Source organism: Trichosurus vulpecula, chromosome 4, assembly GCF_011100635.1.
Source record: "Trichosurus vulpecula isolate mTriVul1 chromosome 4, mTriVul1.pri, whole genome shotgun sequence".
Taxonomy (NCBI): domain Eukaryota; kingdom Metazoa; phylum Chordata; class Mammalia; order Diprotodontia; family Phalangeridae; genus Trichosurus; species Trichosurus vulpecula.
Window position 1 is genome coordinate 185,092,143 of NC_050576.1, and position 19,949 is coordinate 185,112,091.

General features: G+C 42.8%; 1 protein-coding gene across 4 annotated transcripts in view; it reads left to right on the plus strand.

The window, feature by feature from the left end:
* The window catches only part of MED24 (mediator complex subunit 24), a 34,036-nt gene extending 15,359 nt beyond the window's left edge, over positions 1–18,677 (plus strand). The window contains exons 18-27 of one of the 4 annotated variants that reach the window (XM_036754710.1): positions 18–193; positions 1,320–1,584; positions 3,707–3,742; positions 7,488–7,669; positions 7,897–7,987; positions 8,401–8,500; positions 15,038–15,118; positions 15,516–15,664; positions 15,880–16,007; positions 16,278–18,677. In XM_036754710.1, coding sequence (XP_036610605.1) covers positions 18–193; positions 1,320–1,584; positions 3,707–3,742; positions 7,488–7,669; positions 7,897–7,987; positions 8,401–8,500; positions 15,038–15,118; positions 15,516–15,664; positions 15,880–15,996 — 1,197 coding nt within the window. In that variant the 3' untranslated portion in view covers positions 15,997–16,007; positions 16,278–18,677. Of the gene's footprint in view, positions 1–17; positions 194–1,319; positions 1,585–3,706; positions 3,743–7,487; positions 7,670–7,896; positions 7,988–8,400; positions 8,501–15,037; positions 15,119–15,515; positions 15,665–15,879 lie in introns of all 4 variants that reach the window. The other 3 variants (XM_036754714.1, XM_036754712.1, XM_036754713.1) reach the window with 3 other exon arrangements.
* The last annotated feature ends 1,272 nt before the right edge of the window (positions 18,678–19,949 follow it).

The following is a 19,949-nucleotide window of genomic DNA, read 5'->3' on the forward strand; positions in this document are numbered from 1 at the left end:
CATGTTTCCCATCCTAGAAAATCACAGACAACATCAAGGGAAAGGTGTGCAGCCTGGCAGTGTGTGCGGTTGCTTGGCTTGTGGCCCATGTCCGTATGCTAGGCCTGGACGAGCGTGAGAAATCACTGCAGATGATTCGACAGCTGGTGGGGCCTCTCTGCAGTGAAAACACCCTGCAGTTCTACAGTGAGAGGTCTGTAATCTTCCCTTTCCCCTTGAGGCTTTTCCATGCACTTCTGCCTTCAGTGCCTCCAATCACCATGATGGCTTTTGGGCTAGAAAAACCAATCGTTTCTGTTGTGCTGCTAATTCTGCATGCTCATGGGAGGGAGCCCTCATCTGTGGGTCAGAGAGGCCTTGTGCCTTCCTTTCCAGCCTTTGATCCTTGGGTCATTTTCCCTTTTCTTGGGCTCTTTAGGCTCCTGTGAATCTCACCTTCCTTCAGTCATTCATTGAGTAAATACTTGTGGAGCACCTCTTTTGAGGAAAACAATTGTAGCTCATGCCTTGTCAAGGGAAGAGATGGCAAAATTCAGCTAAAATGTTTTCACTGTCACTGTAGAGTCCATTCCATTGTGATAATTTCTGCTCCCCTCAGCAGAAAGTTGACCATAAATGAGAATATTTAGCTTGTCCCCTCTGTCAAGAATTTCTCTTGCTAAAATTCTGGATAAAAGGAAAAATTTTAGTGTAGAGATTGAGAATCTGAATACTAATAATAGTATTCCAAAGATGATTTATGGTCTTGGGAACAGCTAGCACCCAATTCAAATATAGTGATTCTTATTCGAAGGCTCTTTATTCCTAAGAGAATTCTGCCTGGATCTATTTTTGCCCAGGTGAGCCAGACCCCAGAATAGGTATCAAGGCAGTCTTTGCCTATGTTCTTGTGTCTGGAAAAATTATTTGGTTTTGAGTGGTGGCCAAGCCTGGACTAGAGCCTGAAAAATCCACGGACCTATTTCCTACCTTACCTGTAGCCACTTAGTTCTTAGGATGTGATATGTGTTTACTTAGATGAAGGTTTTGGTAATGCCTTGTGAAAGAGAGAAGCCTGCTAGAATACCTTGGAAGAAGGAGAGGTATTTCCTATTTCTATGTAGGTTAGGTCACTTTCCTAGGCCATTGCTGTCCAATGGAGTACTGCTAGGAGCTTCCTCTTTTTAATTTCTACTGCAGAATGTGGATTTTTTTCCTCTTGAGTTGTTTTGTACCACCAGCCAGGGTTGGAGAGCAAGGGTTGCTACTTGGCCCTAGTGGTATCTCTCCTTCTTGGCAGGTACCACATCTGTTCACATTTGCATTCTCCATGTCCCCAGGGTGGTGATCATGAGCTCAATTCTGGAGCACATGTGTGCTGATGTTCTACAGCAGACAGCCACACAGATCAAGTTCCCATCTACTGGTATGGATACAATGCCCTATTGGAACCTTCTGCCCCCGAAAAGACCCATCAAGGAGGTGCTAACGAGCATCTTTGCAGAGGTTCTGGAGAAGGGCTGGGTGGATAGCCGGTCCATCCATATCTTTGACACCCTGCTGCATATGGGTGGTGTTTACTGGTTCTGCAACAACCTGGTCAAGGTGCGTATTGTGGGCTGGAAATAAGCCAGACAGCTCTGGGGAGGAGAGAAGGCCTTGGTCTCAGTTACCTTTTAAGAAGTCTTTATCGAACATCTAGTGTGTCCCAGCAAACCATCATTTTGACCTATCTGATGTCCCATTGCTATCATCTGATGACTACTAGGTCGTTCTTCCTCCTGTACAAATTTGTTTTTTATCCTTTGTTTATTGATGTCTTTGGTTTTTAAATCAAGTTCATTTCCAAACGTTTCCTCCTGTCTCCAGTCTTCTGTATGTAGTAGTGTTATAACATAGGGGAAAAAAAGCAAATCAACACAGTGGAGTCTGACTGTATGTGCAGTATTTCACACCCTTAGCCCTCCACCTCTATGATGAAAGAAGGGATTGTCTTCTTTTTTGTGGTGTACTAGAAAAAGTGCTACTGTAAAGATTTTGGTCTATATGGATTCTCTTTCCTTAATGGTTTTGGTACTTAGCTGACAATCTTCCTTGCTACCCTAACCTCTGCCCTCCTTCTTGTAGATCTTGATATTCATGTTAGTGACATGTCAGACACCATGGCCTCCCAGTTCATCAGTCTCAGTGCCCTTGATTACCATGTACACTCAGCCACCGACATCTTGGTTCTCACTGTCATCCCAAATTGTTCTGTCTCCACAGATTCTGAAATACATCTCTCTGATCACATGTTTTTACCTCTCCAGCTGCCTTATTCTTCCTAAACCTGTTTTTGGTGTTCTCTTCACCTCTGTCCTCTGTCCCTCCTTGTCCTCCCTGTTACAGAATCAGGTCTTTACAACTTCTGCCCATGGCTCCTGGTTCTTACAGGGCCAAACAGAACAGAGCTGATGACTTCCACATGACAGTCCTTTTAGTACTCTGAGATGATTCTCAAATTCCCTGACCATTCAGTTAGCTCTTTTCTAAGTAGAATGTAAGCTTTGTAAGAGTAGAGATCATTTCATTCTTTGTCCCCTTAGAACGTTGCCTGGCACATAGTAGATGCTTACTGCGTGCTTGTTGATTGATGCACCAAGCTAAGCTCCTTTGACTTAGCCTTGTATGACACTAGCTTCTCATCATCCTGGTTGCCCTTCTCAGGATGTTCTGATCATCAGTGTCATTCCTAGAATATGTTTCCTAGAACTGAACACAGTGTCACAGGTCAGAGCAGAACAGAGTATAGTGGTGCTGTCTTCAGCTCCCTAGGCCTGTTCACTTTTGTCTGTCTTAATGTAGCCTAAAGTCAAGTTACATTGTTTTTTGGGATATATCACACCACACTGTTAACTGCCATTGAACTAATAAGCCGTCAAACCCCCCCAGATCATTTTTGTAGAATTGCTGTTGAGCCATGTCACTGAAGTTCGTTTTTTGAAGTTGGGTAAGAGTTCATATTTTCCCCTATTAATGTCACCCCATTAGGTTTTCTTACATCAGTATCCTATTAAGAGTTATTGGGATCCTTACTCTGTCATCTGTTATGTTAGCGATCCTTCCCTAATTCGTGTCATTAGGAAATTAGATGTGTTTGTTATTTATGTCCCAGGGTGAAGGATAGATCCTCCTCATCTTGGTGCAGAGGTTACCATAGAATCTTGGAATTGAAAGGGAATTCAGAGACCCCGTGGGCAAACCCATACCTGAGTAAGAACCCACTCCCCCTGTCCAGTAAGGGGTCAGTCAGACTTGAAGAGTTTCAGTGAGGGTGAAAGAACTAGTTCCTTCTAAGTGTACAGTGAACACACCAGGACTAGTCTGTGGGAGAGTTCAGCCATTCATCCTGTGGAAATACACTTAAGAGTAATTATCTAGTCCACATCTCTCTATTTCATCCACAAGAAGAGCGTGAGAGACTTTGTCACATGTAAACTCTATCTACAACCTTTCTCTGAAGTGGAGCTAATAGTAGTACCTACCTCCCAGAATGTTGTGAAGACAAAAATAGTGTTTGTGAAACGCCATGTCTGGCACATGTAGGCCCTATCGAAATGCTGGCCAGCGTTCACCATCATCACCCACCAATCTACTGATCTTGCCGAAAAAGGAAATGTGCTTAGTCTTGCGTGAATTGTTGTTGATGAATCCACGGTGTGACTGTGATCACTATTTTCTTTTCTAGATGTTCAATGTCCAGTCAAGAAGCATTAAATTCCAGGTGGGGTGCTAAGCCCTGGGGAGCTTATGGGGAGACATCATGCAAGCAAATATGTATAAAGCATCAGAGGGAAGGCCCTAGAACTAAGTGAAGCTTCCTGGAAAAGATGGGATTTTAGTGTGAACTTAATGAAAGCCAGGGAAGTCAGTAGGTAGAGTTGAGGGAGAACATTCTAGGTATGGGGTTTTGTATTTTTACATTTCTGTAGTCATTGTATATATTGTTTTCCTCATTCAGCTTAGTCTACTTCCCATCAGGTCATATAAATTCATGGTTCTCTGAATTCATATTCACCATTTCCATGGAGCATTAATATTCCATTGTATTTATATAATCACAATTTGTTTGGTCATTCCATATTTCATTGACATTTTTCAGGTTTAATTTCTTCTGCTTCTTTTCTACAACCAAAAAGTGCTGCTGTGAATATTTTGGTATATATGGGACTTTTCTTTTTTTCTTTGATACCTTTGGGATTTGTCTAGAAGTGGGAATCAGCATTTTTGTCATATTTCCGGCATTATTTCAAATTGCTTTTCAGAATGGGTTGGACCAATTCATAGCTCCACCAACAATTTATTAGTATTCCTATCTTGTTGCAGCTCATGCTTCCATCATTATGTTTCCGTCTTTTTTCATCTTTACCTGTTGTCAGGGTGTGAGCCAAAACCTCACAGCTGTTTTGATTTCATGTCTCTTTTCAGTGATTTGTGGGGTAATCTTTCATGTGGTATTAACAACTTGCTTTTTTTTTTTTTTTGACAACTGCTTTGGCCTTTTATCCAATGGAGTCTTATACAGTTGTGTCAGTTTCCTGACATAAATATTTGATGGAAAGTGTTTTTCCCCCTGATTTTGCTAATTCTTAACTTTTTCTTAAATTTTCTAATCTTAAGTTGTTCAGTGAGTTTCCTTAGCATTTATACTATTCTCATTAGATAACTGCCCTTTTTTTTCTTTGTTGAAATTATTTCTTTATGTCTTGTATCCTTTAGAGCTTCCTCTCCCTCCTGGAGTAACTTCCTTAGTAGAATTTAGGCCACAGTGTGCTACTTGTCATTTGTCTGAATCCTTTTAAATCTGCTTTCCCCAACTCCAGGAGTGAGTGGTCATTCCCTGCACTAAAGGTTTCCATCATTTTCATCCCAAAGAACAAATTCTTCCCTATTAGTGAGAATTAAATCGAGAATAGAATTTCCTCTTATTGGTTCTTCCACATCTTATGCATATATGGTACTTACTCTAGCTTTACTTCTCTTGTTCTTTTTGAATACTGTGCTCTCCTAAAAGAATATTCCAGTCCCAGCATATCTCAGTAATTAATACTTGTGATGTCTAATTTGTGTCTTTTTAATAGGTTCATGTGCCTTGCTTCCATACCCTTATTGTTTGTCTCTGTTTTTCTAGTCTTTCACCCTTTTCTGACCTTACTTGTTCCCTTCGTAGTCTTAGCCCTAGAGTTAGGCAGATCAGCAGGGCACTGTCCTTGATCCTTGAATCTCTTCTTTTCATATCCTCATGTTAATGAGCTGCCAGACTTCAATCTGGTGCCACCATCACCACTTTTACTTCCACCTTTATTCCATAAGCCACTAAACACTTCTGAAGAAGGTCATGTAGCCAGACCAATGAGGCTCACTATAAGTACTAGTTATCTAACATTGCTTGGGTCCTTAATATGTCATGGAGGTCCTTTTTTTGGATGATCTCTGGTTGTCTCTCCAAACACACTTCCTATAGGTGCTGTTGCTAACTTTCTATCTTCTTGAGTCCCCAAAACCTTCTTTCGCAGTAGGTGATGTTGTCACCTATTACAGAGAAATTTGAGGCCATTCATTATAAACGCCCTTATATCTCTCTGTTTACCTCAAAACATTTATACATTTTTACTTCTTGTCTAGTCTGAGAATATGAGCTGGTGTTTCCTTTGAAGACTAACCCTTCTCTTTCTTCCTTCGATCCCCCCTGTGTCTTCTGATATCTTGCCCTATGTCATTCCCTCTGCCATTTTCACTCTCTCCTCTCCTGGCTCCTTCCTTTGACTCTGCCAGTTCCTAGAGCTCTCTTTCATTCTGTAGCTCTCCCTGTTAAATATCTACAATTGAATCTTTACTCTGCTTGCCCCCATTTTCTTACCACTGACTTCTCTGTCCTTTGCTCTCTAGTTTCATCCCCTATTGCTCTACTGTAGTCACTTTTTCTTGGCCAGTGATTTCTTAATTGTGAAATCCACTGGCATTTTCTTAGTCCTCATCTTCTTTGAGTTTTCTGTGGCTTTAGAAACTCTTTGACCACAATTCCCTTAGCAAAACTCTTTCCTCTCTTAACTTTTGGGTCACTACTCTCTCCTGGATCTCTTCCTGTCTGAGTCACCTCTCTTCCATTTGCTTTTGTGGTCCATTGTCTATTTAGTGCCCTCTAAACTTGGGTGCCTCCTGAGGACTCTGTCCCTGGTCCTCTTTATAGACTCACTCCCTGGGTGATCTGGTCAGCTACCATGGGTTAAGTGATCACTTCATGCAGATGACTCCTAAATGTTCAAATCTAGCCTTGATCTCTCCTTTGTACTCCAGCCCTGTATCTCCCACTGATGTTTGGCGATGACTACATGGATGTCCTGTTGGCACCGCAAATTGAGCATGTTGAAAACTGAATTCATGGTGCTTGGAGACCAAAAAGAATTGACTATGATATAAAAATGAAAAGATACCATATTCAAAATTTTTATCACTTCGCCCCCCACTCTTTAATAAAATCTCATCTTGTTAGGTTGATAAAAAGAAAATCCAAGTGAACTTATCTTAAATATCCCTTCCCTCTTGCCATGAGGCCTTCCTTTCTAAACTTCCGTGTTCCACTTGAGTACCACTTATTTTCTTGGTCACCCAGGTTCATAGCCTTAGATTAAATCATCTTTGACCCCTCCTTTTCCTTCACCTTCCACATCTATTCAGTTGGCAAGTCCTGTCAGTTCTGTCTCCACAACCACCACCACCCTAGTTTAAGTCTTTGTTTTCTCTTGCCTGGACTCCTGTAATAACAGTGCTTTCTCTGCTTCCAAACCATCTTTCACACAGCTGCAATTGTAACCATGTCACTCTCCTGCTCCAAAAACCTTCAGTAGGTTGCTGTTGCCCCTAGGAGCTCCTCATTCTGGTGTTTAAAGTCTATCTCCTTTGACTCTTTCCTGCCCTATTTTTCTTGATAGGTTCAACCAAACAGGGGGTCCATGCCATCTTCTGAGTCTTTGCATTGACTCATCATCTCCTATTTCTGGAACATTTCCACCCTTCTGGGCTCAGTTCAAGAGCTAAAACGTGTGTGAAACTGTCCTGTTCTCCCTCTCTGCTCTTGACCACTCGTATCACTCTTAGGGCTCTTCGCTTTCTCCATCTTTAGGACATTCTGATTTTCTCTTTGCCTCTTTTTCTGTGAGCCACTTGTAATGTATCTCTCAGCTCCTTGAAGTCAGGGACTTTCATTTTTATCTTTGTATCCTTAGCACTTTAAATATAGTGGATGTTTTATAAATCTTTATTGAACTGAATGTAATAGGCATAAATCAAGACTGGTAGCTGCCAAGAAATGCTGAGTAGAGTTAGGTAGAGTTTGTCTGGGAAGGATTCTTGGAGAGTCAGAGGTTGTAACGGATAAAGAAGGAACTTGGTTGCAGAAGAAGAGGAAATGACATCTGCCTAAGGTTGAGGGTCCTATGTACCTATTTCTGCTTCCCTGTTTTTTCCAGGAGCTGCTGAAGGAGACTCGAAAGGAGTATACCCTTCGAGCTGTGGATCTACTCTACTCTATCTTCTGCCTAGACATGCAGCAAGTCACCCTGATCCTGCTGGGCCACATCCTTCCTGGCCTTCTCACAGACTCTGCCAAGTGGCATAGCCTCATGGATCCCCCAGGCACAGCCCTGGCCAAGTAAGCTTCCCCCCTCCTCCTTCCCATTTCCTGTGGCTTCAGAGTAATCCTGAAAGGAGAGCCTGTCCCCTCCATGTCACAGCAGAGGGGTTAAAGTGTGAATTTAGCCTCCTACAACCTATTCTTTACTGTTGGTTTGGGTTTGCTTAGAAGATACAAAGATCCTTGCCTGTTTTCTACTGACTTTCCTCTTCTCTCCTCCTTCCCTCTTGCAATTATTTGCATAGGCTTGCAGTGTGGTGTGCCCTGAGCTCGTACTCCTCTCACAAGGGGCAGGCATCTTCCCGACAGAAAAAGAGACACCGTGAGGACATTGAGGTGAGTACTTACAAATAATTATAGTACAAGTGTAGCCCACAATTGGTACCCTGGACTCAGAAGTGACTCCTCTGACTGTTAAAATTGAGTATAAAATTGAAGCAGGGACTTAATCTTTACTCCTCTAGGAGGTTCTTCTCGCATGAAAGGGAGCAGCTGTTTTCCATCCCCTCATTCCCTCTTTTCAGGAGAGAAGGAAGAGGAAGACAGTAACCAGAAGGATTTCTGAATTTTGAGGTTCAAAAGGCCTTTCAAAGCAAGAGCCTCTTCCTGCTTCATAGCCGGGTTCTTTGTACTTTCCTGAAGTTAGAAGGCCACTCATGGGAGTAGGAGTTGGGGAATGGATTTGTTGGTTTCCTCTTCATGGTATTTAGATTTTGAGTGACATTAACCCTATTGATCCCATTCCCTAGGACTACATCAGCCTCTTCCCCCTGGATGATACACAGCCGTCAAAGTTAATGCGACTTCTGAGTTCCAATGAGGATGATGCCAATGTTCTTGCTAGCCCCAGTGAGTATGTGAGGTTGGCAGGCATGGGCAGGGGCTGGACACCCTAGAAATAGATACCCCCTAGCAAACTTTTTTCCAGGTCCCTTTGAGGGAACTTTGAGTGTCCTTCAACAGATGTTTAGGATTAATAGGATAATAGGATTAAAGCTGAATGGACCTTAAAGACTATCTAGTTCAGGTTCCTAATTTTACAGATAAGAAAATGGGCCCAGATAATTTGTTCCCTTGCTCATAACTACACTCGGTAATCATTCAACAAGCATCTGTTAAGCATATACTACTTACCAGGCATTGTTGTAGGTACTGAGATAGACCCTGGGGGCATCAGGAAGGGCTATTTGAAGGAAGTAGCCTTTGGGCTGAGTCTAAGGGGTGAGGAGGAAGACACTACTGAACTGGGGGAGGTGTGTTGGCGGGGAGGGAAAAAAGGTGGGGAACAGCCTGGGCAAAGGCTGAAAGGTGGGAGATGGAATGCTGTGTACAGGGAACAGTGGTGTAGCCATGTGGGCTGAAGTGTAGAGGGAAGGAGGAAGAGCAATGTATGATCAGCTTGGGAACAGACTGGAGGCATACTGGGAAGGGTTTGAATCACCAGTGAAAGGAATTTGTATTTTAGCCTAAAGGCACTGGGTAAGCACTGAAGGTTCTTAAGAAGCACATGACATGGTCAAACCTGTGCTTTAGCAATATCCCTTTGGCCCCGTATGGCCAATAGATTAGAGAAGGGAGAGCCTGGAGGCTATGAGGTTAGTGCATATAAAATGTGACGAGAGCCTAGACTGGGTGGTTGTGGTCTGAGCAGAGCTAAGAAGGGAGGACTTTGAGACATGTTGAAGTAGATTCAGTAACGTTTGGTAAGTGGTCAGATATTGAGAGTGAGTGAGAGTCAAGTGTTGAATGACCCCTAGGTTGAAAACCTGGGTGAGGATGACAGGTCCTGGGGCTGCTGGGCGGGGACCGAGTCAGGGTTCCCAGGCCCAGGAGGTAGCACTATGTTTGGGGAGAAGAAGATAACATTTTCTCTGCAGCATAGTGTTGGCCACATTGGTCAGTGGAGGTTCATGAACAGGGCCTGATGAGTCCAGTGTGCACCATGCCATGGTGGTGCTTTTCCGTGAATTCTTTGTCTGGGACCAGCTCATGACTCCTGTTTACCCAAGGTCAGTGGTTTTATACCAGGCATTGCTATATCACTTCATCCTAATGAATAGGCCTTCAGTCTTTTCCCTTGGTCCATTCTCAGATATCTGGGGCAGAAAGTCATTCTTCTTCCAGATGGTGTTCTCATCTGTGTAGCCATCTCCCCAATGAAGACCAGCCCTTGGTGGTACTTTACATTCATTTTTGTGTCAAGTGTCTTGGCAGTCATCTCTGTCATCTTTGCCTTTGTGACCAAATTTGCTTAGGACAGGGGTGGGGAACCTTTTGTGTTTGAAGGCCACGTTAATATTTAACTATAATGAAATAGGGCTGCATTCGAGAAACTTCAGTTAGATATACTTAAAATACACATTATTTTGTAAAAATCTAACTACTAGGTACTTAATAATTTCAAAAAATGAAAACTCTTTGTTAATTTTGAAGCTAACTAGCGTTTCAGTGACTTTGTTGTGTCTTCTTTTTTTGGAAAACATTTGAATAGTTGGTTGCAGCATGGAGGTCCACAGTTTCAGTTGATCTTCTGGATGGGTATCAGTTGGTTGTGACCTTTATGGCATCTCAATTTGGGCTAGGTAGGAGAATGTAGATTCGCAGCAATAAGTGGTTGAAAAGCATGAAAGCATTTTTCAGGCATGTTGCGGAAGGCATGGGTATTCTATTGCATTTTTCCGTATTTCACTTGGATCTTTCTTAGCATCAAACAATGACTTTAAAATGTCATCTAATGAGAGTTCAGTCAATTCCATCTATAGTTCTTTAGGTGAGGCAGAAATGCTAATTTGAGTGTGATGTCGTGGTTCCCAAAGTCAGTGAATCTTTCATTGTGTTCTGCAATTAATAGGTCTATAACAGCTGTATACGTTCACATGATTCGAATATGTCATTCTGCTTATCAGTGACCTTTGCTAACTGGGGAAAATGTTCATCTGAAATTTCCTTTGGAAGAAGTGTTTTGAAATAAGACAGCTTTTTTCTAAATGCTTGGATTTTTTGCCACATATCATATATACAGACTTAGTTTTATGTTGCAAAGAAATATTCAGATCATTTTGATTTGACATCATATCACGCAGAAATCCAGCATTCCTATAGAAATCTTCTTTTAACAATTCATATTGCTGATTCTGTTCTTCATAAAATTTAACTTTCTGTTCTCGCAGAGACAAAATTTTGGCTAGGCAGATCCACAGTGAATACCTCATTGTCCAACTTTAGCATGTTATTAAACTGATGATGCCATGTTGCAATTGCATGAATATAGTTAACAATACTTACAATTTGTTACAAAGTGTCACTTAAAATAGTAACTTAAGCACAAGAGATTTTGCTGATGAGAGATAAAATGAAGAGTTGAGAGCATCTGTATCTGTTAGTACTTTTTTTTCCTGTACAACAAACCCTTCATGTTTTCCTATCATGGAAGGTGCATCATCGGTACATACACTCACTAAATTTACCACATTGAGTCCACTTTCACATTTATTTTGAAAGTTGTTGAAGATATCTGTTCCCCATGTTCTGTTTGGAAGAGTGCCCAAAGCGAGTAACTCTTCGTATAACAAAGACCATCTTCTGTTATGACCTGAATGAAGTATAAAACCTGTGCTGAGTCAGTTGATTTCATCCAAAGTCATTGAATGATATATATTTTCCTTTTGAAGGATTGCATGAAGTTCTATTAAGTTGAAGGCTAATTCATGCTGCCGATCAGTTATGGTTCTCCTTGAAAGAGGCATATGTTTGTACTTCGAAGCATTATAGGGGTCTAAGCATCCTACAACTTCGACAATGCATTTTTCACAATTTCTGCATCATTGAATGGCTTCCCTTTTGTCCCCCCTGGATATATAAGCCACTTTGTAAGTTACTTCAGTGACCTTATTTCCAGGTCTTATTGCTGCTTGAAAAAATTGTCTTTGCTTTTAATTTTTGCAATACAACCTTTTGTGCCTCTCCCTCTAATTTAAAATGTTTGTGGTCCTTATGAGTATTATAATGCTAATGAGCATTGAATTTCTTTAATGTCGATATTGCAGTATCACAAAGCAAGCAAATCATCTTATCCTTAGCAGAAACAAGATAATTTTGCAGTTCCCAATCCTCATTAAAAAAATCTGTTTTCTTCCTTCAGCATTCTCTTGGTCTTCTTTGACAGGGTGGGCTGCTGAGCAGAACAATTAAAAAATACTGTCAAGCTGTGCAACTATTCACAAATTCTACTTCCAACAGAAACACAGTGCACCACTGTCAAGAGCTGGTAACAGATTGCCAGCCTTTTACAGTAGTGGCACCAGTTAGGCAGGGGAAGTTAGAACTAAATAATGAGCATAGCAGCCATCAATTTAGCCCTTATGGCTTACTAATGTTCTAATTGTGTTGGTCAATCTAGGAGGATGATTTCATTGAAACTTATTTTATTCTTTGGTATTTTAACTATGTTCATTTAAAAAATAAAACAAAAATATAGAAGATGAACAAAAATGTATTAATAAAAGTAAAAGAATTTGTTTGTAAAATTTGGATTCATTCAGAAGGCTACACTTAAGGAACTAGAAGGCCACATGTGACCTTAAAGCTGCAGATTCCCCACCCCTGGCCTAGGAAGAGGAATGAATCACAAGGGCCTGTAGCCTGGTCTTTCCTTTGGTATCTCCCTGTTCTGGGCCTGTAGTGACATGCTGGTGATGGTGCTGACTTGGGGACTGGTTTGCTAGAAATAGGCTTCATCCTGATGGCTGTGCCTAAATCTGCCTGAGGAGATGCAGCCTGTGTCTTGGGAAGCTCCAGTTTCCTGGGAATGAGCAGATTCCTTTGCCTCTCTTCTAAAAGTGCATCAGGACTCCACTGTGCTTCTCATCTGTATCACTTTCCTACTTCTTGGAGGCTCACTAGCACTCCAGATTTTTTCCTCTTCCCTACAAGATAGGATGGTGCTATGTTGTAAAGGGCCTTGAATGCCAAGCTAAAAAGTTTGAACTTGCTCACTCTCAGTAAGTTTCTCTTCATTTCTAACTGGGACCAGCTAGGCACAGTGGTCTGCAAGGAAGCTCTCTTTTGCCTTCTCCCACCTTCCTCTTCCTTTTGGAATGAGATGGTGGTGGCTTTAAAGGGTTGAGAGCAGAGGAGTGATATCACTAGATCTGTTCATAAAGGAAATTAACCTAGCATTGATATGAAAGAGGATGTTAATGAGATGTAAAGTGGAGCCATGGGAACTCTGAGGAATCCTGGGTTGATAATGAGACTTTAAAAAAAAATTATGAACTAATCAAACATCAAATAAAGTGAATTCCCATGTGTGTGTATTTATGCATAGATGCATGTATGTATATATGCATATTACATGTGTGTATACACTCACAGAAGGAGAGGATTGTACCTGAAGCTTCAGATCTCTATTATGTAATGACAAGGAGATGCTGAATTACTTTGGTCATTAGGAATAGAGAAGAAAAAGTGAGTGCCTGAGGGACTGGTGAAGTAGAAGTGGGAAGACATGGTAACTTCTGGCATATGACAGGTTGAAGAGAAACAAAGATAACCTTGAGGTTTTAAACACAAGAGCCTGGGTTGAAGGTGGCGTCACAGAAAAGAGCAGCAGATGTGGGGGAAGATAGGAGACATGGTTGGGTGAGACACAGTGAGTTGGAGGTAATAACGAGCATCCAAAGGGAACTGTTCTACCTACAGACAGTTGGAAATGCCTCTCTGAAGCTCTAGAGAGAGGAGTGGTTGAGGATAGATAGTGGCGAGTCATATGCCTAGAGACACTAGTGGACTGCTAAGGCAGAAAATGCAGAAAGAAGAGAAGGAAAGACCAAGGGCAGAGTCTGGGAGTTCCCCTAGCCCTTGAGGCCTTGAGAGAGCCAGCTGAGGATACTTCTGGAAGAGATGGACAAAAGAGGGCAGCCAGGAGGTGAGAAAGCTAGGGGACACGGCAGAGGAGGACCTCATCGACGGACCTGAAGGGGACCTAATAGCTGGCTCTGTGTATTTAAAGGACTGTCTGTGACAGAAGATGGCCCATCCTTGTTCTCCGCTGGCCCTGGAAGGAAGATCTAGGAGAAGTCTGTGGATGGTACAAGAGGCAGATTTTGACTTGGTCTGAGGCAACGTTTCTTAATAATCAGGGTAGTCCAAAAACACTGGATGAAATGGGCAGCCTCCATAGGGAGTCAGTTTCCTATTGTGGAGGTCTTTAAGCAGAGGCTCGATGATCTCTTCTTGGGGATGTTCTTGTTCAGGTACTCATGGCACTGGATGGTCTCTGAGGTCTGTGACTGTGAAAGGAGAAGGAAAAGGAGTGAGTGGTGGGGAGGGAGGAGAGCCAGGAGAGTGTGGTGTCTGAAAGCAAGGGAGAAGGGGGTGAAATGGAGTAGTGGTGTCAAGGGGTCTGGAAGGAGGATAAGGACTGAGAAAAGGCCACTGGATTTGACATGTAGGAGGTCTTTGTTGACCTGAGAGAGAGTGTTCAGTAGAGCAGAAAGTAGGTTTCAGGACAGATGTCCCCAAAGGCGGTTGTTTTAGTGCCATCCTAGTCCTGAGAGCAGTTTGTCAAGTTCTTGTAAGAAGCTGGGCACAGGGAAAGAGGCCTGATGGCCAGGGTTTGCCTGGTTCTGGTCCCTGAGCTATTTCTGTCTATGAGATCTGGTGTTCCTCTCTCCCTTTCCCACTGGCTGGCAGAGAGCCCGTTGTGGGGACTCCTTCATCTGAGGATTGAAATTCCTTTGCTCCCCCTTGGGTTCATTCCTGTGAGCCCCATTTGCTCAGCTTCCTTCTCCCTGAGCCCCATGCCCTGAGAGAAGAAGCAGGCTCCTACAAGTGAGAGCTGGTAGCCCCAGGAGCTCACTCACCAGGCTCTGTGGCTTTGGTTTTTCTTCATCACACAGGTTATCAGCACAACATAAATGTTAGTTATTGCAGATCACTGCAGCCTCCTTCTCCCTTGTCCCCCTCCAGCACTCGATTCGAGAGGCTTCATTCCTCCCCCCACCCCATGATCTCTTCAGCATTGGTGTCCTTTGGGTGCCCCCTTCCTCCCCTCCTCTCTTCCTTTGATTTCATTATCTTCCCATTGTGCAACCTGGGGTGCCATTTCCTCATCTCCTCCTTGAGACCTCCTGTCAGCAGCCAGGAATTTTAGCCCTCTGTGTGATTCCTCCTAGGCCAGAAGCCTTATTTTGGGAGGCTCTCTTCTGTGAGGAAGGGGGTGTACCTTGACTTAGGGTCCTCCCTGGACTTTAAACAGAGTGGGGTTCATCTCACCAGGAAGGCAGGCTGGGGAGGCCTCGGGGTTTGAGGAGGGCTTCCCTTGTGGGGGAAGGGAGGGTTTTAAACAAACTGTCTTCACCTCTGCCTCTTCCTCCCATTCTCCAGCTGACAGATCCATGAGCAGTTCTCTCTCAGCCTCTCAGATGCACACAGTGAATATGAGAGACCCTTTGAACCGAGTCCTTGGTAAGTTCCTTGTCTTCCCTAAGCCTGGCCAGCTGGGCATAAGACTCCCTTCTTCTACCTTGTCTTCCCTGGTGGTGGAGACACTCTCCTAGTGTTCCCCTGAGGACTTCCTGTTTTCCCCTGTACCAAACCATCTTCTCCCTTCTACCCTCTTCCTGTTTCTTCCTTTTTATCTTCTCTTCTGTCACCATCTTTCTTGTCTTTCTTCTTGACCCTCACCTGTTCTGCCCTCTCCTGATTTCTCCTTTCCTCTTGCTCTCCACCTCTCCGTTCTCTGCTTTCTTCCTACCTCGGAGCTTCCTTTGCACTTTATGCTCCCTCTCCATCTACAGATTTTCCTTCATCCCTTGTGCCTCTAACTGATCCTCTTGTACCTCTTGTCTCTGTCTATGCACAGCAAACCTGTTCCTGCTCATCTCCTCCATCTTGGGGGCCAAGACGGCAGGCCCTCATACCCAGTTTGTGCAGTGGTTCATGGAGGAGTGTGTGGACTGCCTGGAGCAGGGCAGCCGAGGCAGCATCCTGCAGTTCATGCCTTTCACCACTGTAAGTTGTGGGGCCCAGGTGAGGGATGGCGGGTGTGGGGCGGGGGTCCTGTGCTGCCCCTTAGGGCACTGTCTTCCATCTCCCACATCCCGCTGAGGGGACAGAGCTGGCGGCTGTGCTCTTTGGTGGTGGGGGAGGAGTGTACTTCCTTTTGTGGTGTCCCATTGTTCCACTGCAAGGAAGGCACAGTAATTACCTCTGTTTCTTTGTGGCAGGTGTCAGAATTGGTCAAGGTATCAGCCATGTCGAGCCCCAAGGTGGTTCTGGCCATCACGGACCTCAGTCTCCCTCTGGGCCGACGGGTGGCTGCCAAAGCCATTGCTGCACTCTGAGAGTGGTGGAGGTGAAGTACTTTTTTTGGGGGGGTGTTACATTTGAGGAATGAAGGAAACTGAGGAACAGATAGAGCAGCAGGAGAGACTGAACAACTGAGAGACCAAGGAACTCTTCTATGCATTGACTGATTATTAATCAGGGAGGACTTTCTGGAGAATGCCTGTGCCTCTTGTCTTAGCATCCATCTGTCCTCTGTCCATCCTTCTTTGTTCCTGGTTCTCTTCCCATTCCTTTGCTTACCCAGAATTTCCGTTTCTGCTTCCTCTGCCTGCCTTAGGAATTGGTGCTTTGGTGGGCCTCCATTACCAGACGAGTAAAGTCCCATTCCTCAGGGACGGAATGTGGCTCCTGGAAATGGATCATCCTTGCACCTCCGCTCCCGGTTCTCCTCGATCACCTTGCGCTTTGCCACCCTCTTTGAGTCATCCAGGACCACTGTAGAAGGACAATGACAATCCCTCCCATCTGTTCTGCACTCCTACCTCCAGTCACAGAACAGAGTGAGGTATCTTGAGTTTGAATCTTGGTGCAAACACTTGTTATCTGGAGACAGATGCCCTGATTGCCTTCCCTACTTGCCTCTGCCTCTTGCAATCCCTGGCTTCTTTCAGAGCCCAACTCACATGCCAACTTCTTCAACAAGGCCTTTCCTGAAAACCGCCCCTTCCCTCCTGGTGGTTGTTATTCCTCACTCCCTTTTTATGTATATACTGTATTTCTGACCCCTCCATAAACAGCAGAATATAAGGGACTGCTGTCATTTTTATATTCCAGTGCTTGGCACAGCATCTTGCAGTTTTTCAGACCAGACCAGGGAACTAGTGGTGAGGAAATTCAAGGCTGGGTGGCACAGTTGATGTTGCAGTGTTAGACTTTGAGTCAGGAAGACCCAATTTCAAATCCGGCCTCAGAGACTTCCTGGTTGTGCCATCCTGGTCAGTTCACTTACCCGCTCCCAGCCTCAGTTTCCTCAGCTGTAAATGGGGATAATAATACACCTACCTCACAGTTGTGGGGATCAGATGGAATAATGTATGTAAAGAGCTTTGCCAGTCTTAAACCACTGTACACATGCCAGCTGTTCAGTTTTCTGTAGTCATGAAGATTGGTACCTGCTCTACTTACCTATAAACTTAAGAGTCTTTATAAAGAGAGTTGCTTGGGCCATTAAGAGGTTAAATAACTAGCCCAGGGTCACAGAACTAGCCAGTTTGTCAAAGACAGAACTTGAACCCAGGATTTCTGGCCAAGGCTAGCTTTTTATTTACTATACCATGCTGCCCCTTACACCTGGTAGGCTCTTAATCATTGTTTGCTGAATCATGTTGTATGACCATGGGGCAAGTCATGTAACTTCTCTAGGTCTCAGTTTCTTTTTTTTTCTTTTTTTTTTTTAATTTTTTTTTGGAGGAGGGGAAGGCAGGGCAATTGGGGTTAAGTGACTTGCCCAAGGTCACACAGCTAGTAGTGTGTCAGGTGTCTGGGGCCAGATTTGAACTCAGGTCCTCCTGACTCCAGGGCTGGTACTCTACTCACTGTGCCACCTAGCTGCCCCATAGGTCTCAGTTTCTTTATAAAATGAGGATAATAAATACACATGATTCCTGTCCCACAAGATTATTTATTGGTAAAGTCCTTTATAAACCATACACTACCACAGACAAGCGCTTGATTTTGTTTCCTGACCAGTCTCTCGTGTTCTCCTAGCCTACTATGTTATTCCATGGTGTGGATTTCTTCCCAGTATGGGTTGGAATAGATGGATGCTGAGGTCCCTTTTATCTCTGGATTCTGTGATAACTTTTCCCATATTACAGAATGGAACTGAGACTTGGAAAGAATAGGTCCTTTCTTTAATGACTTTTATTATTGTATTATTGAGTTCTGTGAAGTATTGCTTTGATAGTTTGATTTGTATTGCATTCGAAGTGTAAATTAACTTTAGGAGAATTATCATTTGTATTATGTTGGCACAGCCTGGCCTCAAGTATTGAATATTCTTACAGCTATGTATTTGGAGAAATAGAAGAGCTAGAAAAGAAAAATAATGGTTAAGGATGAAGAGATAATAGCACTTCAAGCCTCAAATTATTGTAAAGCAAATGTCTTTAAGATTATTTGCTGTTGGCTAAAAGAATAGAATCAGAAACAGTGGAGCTCAACCTAGCGTTTCATAAGTGGGAAACACATTTTAGTTAGTAAAGAACTCTGTTTGTTAAATGCTGCTGGGAAAAGTGGGGAGTATTTTGGCAAAAACGATACTAAGTCCACTATCTTACATCATATCCTACACTAAGTTCAAGGTGGGTATAAGACATTTGTCATAGGAAAGATCCTATCCTAAAAAAATTAGAAGAGAAGCAGGTCATACACCTTTCACAAATACAGGTAGGAAGTGTATTCATGTTGAAATGCAGAATAGAGGCAATTACAAAAGATAAAATAGATAACTGCATGAGACTGAAGAACTTCTGCACAAAAAAAAATTATTATATCTAGAATAAGAATGGAAGCAGTTGAATAGGACAAAAATTTTTGTATCAACTTTCTCACATAAGGCTTTCATTTCCAAGATATATAAATAACCCGTGTGTATGTGTGTGTTTGTGTGTTTGTATAGTTTAGCTATATACCAAATACTTTTCCCCAATAAACATGATTAAAGAATGTGAACAAACTGTTCTCAAAAGAACTATAAATTATTATCCTTATGAAAGATTGCTCTAAGTCAATAATAATAAGAAAAATAGAAATCAAAATTACCCTGAAGTTTTATCTCATCCTTCAGATTGGCAAAGATGAGAATAGTCAGTGCAGAGGGCTTGTGGGAAGCTAGGCCCACTAGATCATTGTTAGTGGAGCTGTCAATCAGGACAACCATTTTGGAAAGCAGTTTAGAATTATGCAAATAAGGTGACTAAAATATACATGACCATTTGACTGAGAGAGTCCAGTACTGGGCCTATATCTTGAGGAGGTCGTTGATAAGAAAACAGTCTCTCATGTATACCAAAATATTTATAGCAGCCACTTTTTGTGGTAGCAAAGAACTGGCAACGTTGTGGAACAAATTGTTGCCCATGATTTACTCTGCTGTAACAAACTATGAATATAGAGAAGCATTGAAAGATTCACAAGATCTGATACAGAGAAGCAGAACCAAGAAATAAATAGGCACTATGATGACTGCTATAGTGAAAATGGAAAGAGCAAGCATGAAACAACGGAGAGTAAATGCTACAAAATTACAAAGAACAAGAGATGAGAGGACAGACTGCCTCATTTCTCATCCCTGGCCCCCTTGTTGTAGGAGGTCTTTGGGTATAGCACATTGCATGTATTTTCTTTTTTTTTTTTTAATTTTCTAGATGTATTATATTATGCTATTTAGGGTTCTCTTTATTCACTTAATCTGCCTCACTCCAATACCTTCTCCATTGGAAACTAACATTGCATATATTTTCAGACATTTTTTTTCTGTATAGATGAGTTTTTCTAGTTTCCTTTTTTTCTTTAAAAATATTTGTTATACAGGGTGACTTTCTGGGAGGGAGATGGGTACTGAGAAACTCTGGTCATACAAAAAAAGATAGAAATATTTACTGATTTTTTTGTTAAGCCTTGCTTAAAGTGATAGAACTCTTTAGGATTATTGAAACCCTGATCACTTCCTTTCACTAGGCCATCCCTCAACCACACCCAATAGGAAATGGTGAAAGTGGTGGGCAGCTATTGAAAGCACCTTCCATTCCCCCAAGTTCTCCTTAATAAGACCCAGCTTCAGAGCTTGACAGAGGCATCGGGCTGGGAGCTTGTGTCTCTTGATGTTATCCCTAAGGCTCCATCATCTGTGGCCTTTACACTTTGGAATGCAGGAGAAGCAAGTGGGCCTGTGCCTAGGGGGACCTTCCCAACGTGGCTGAAGTCGGATTTGAGCTAGGATCCTCCT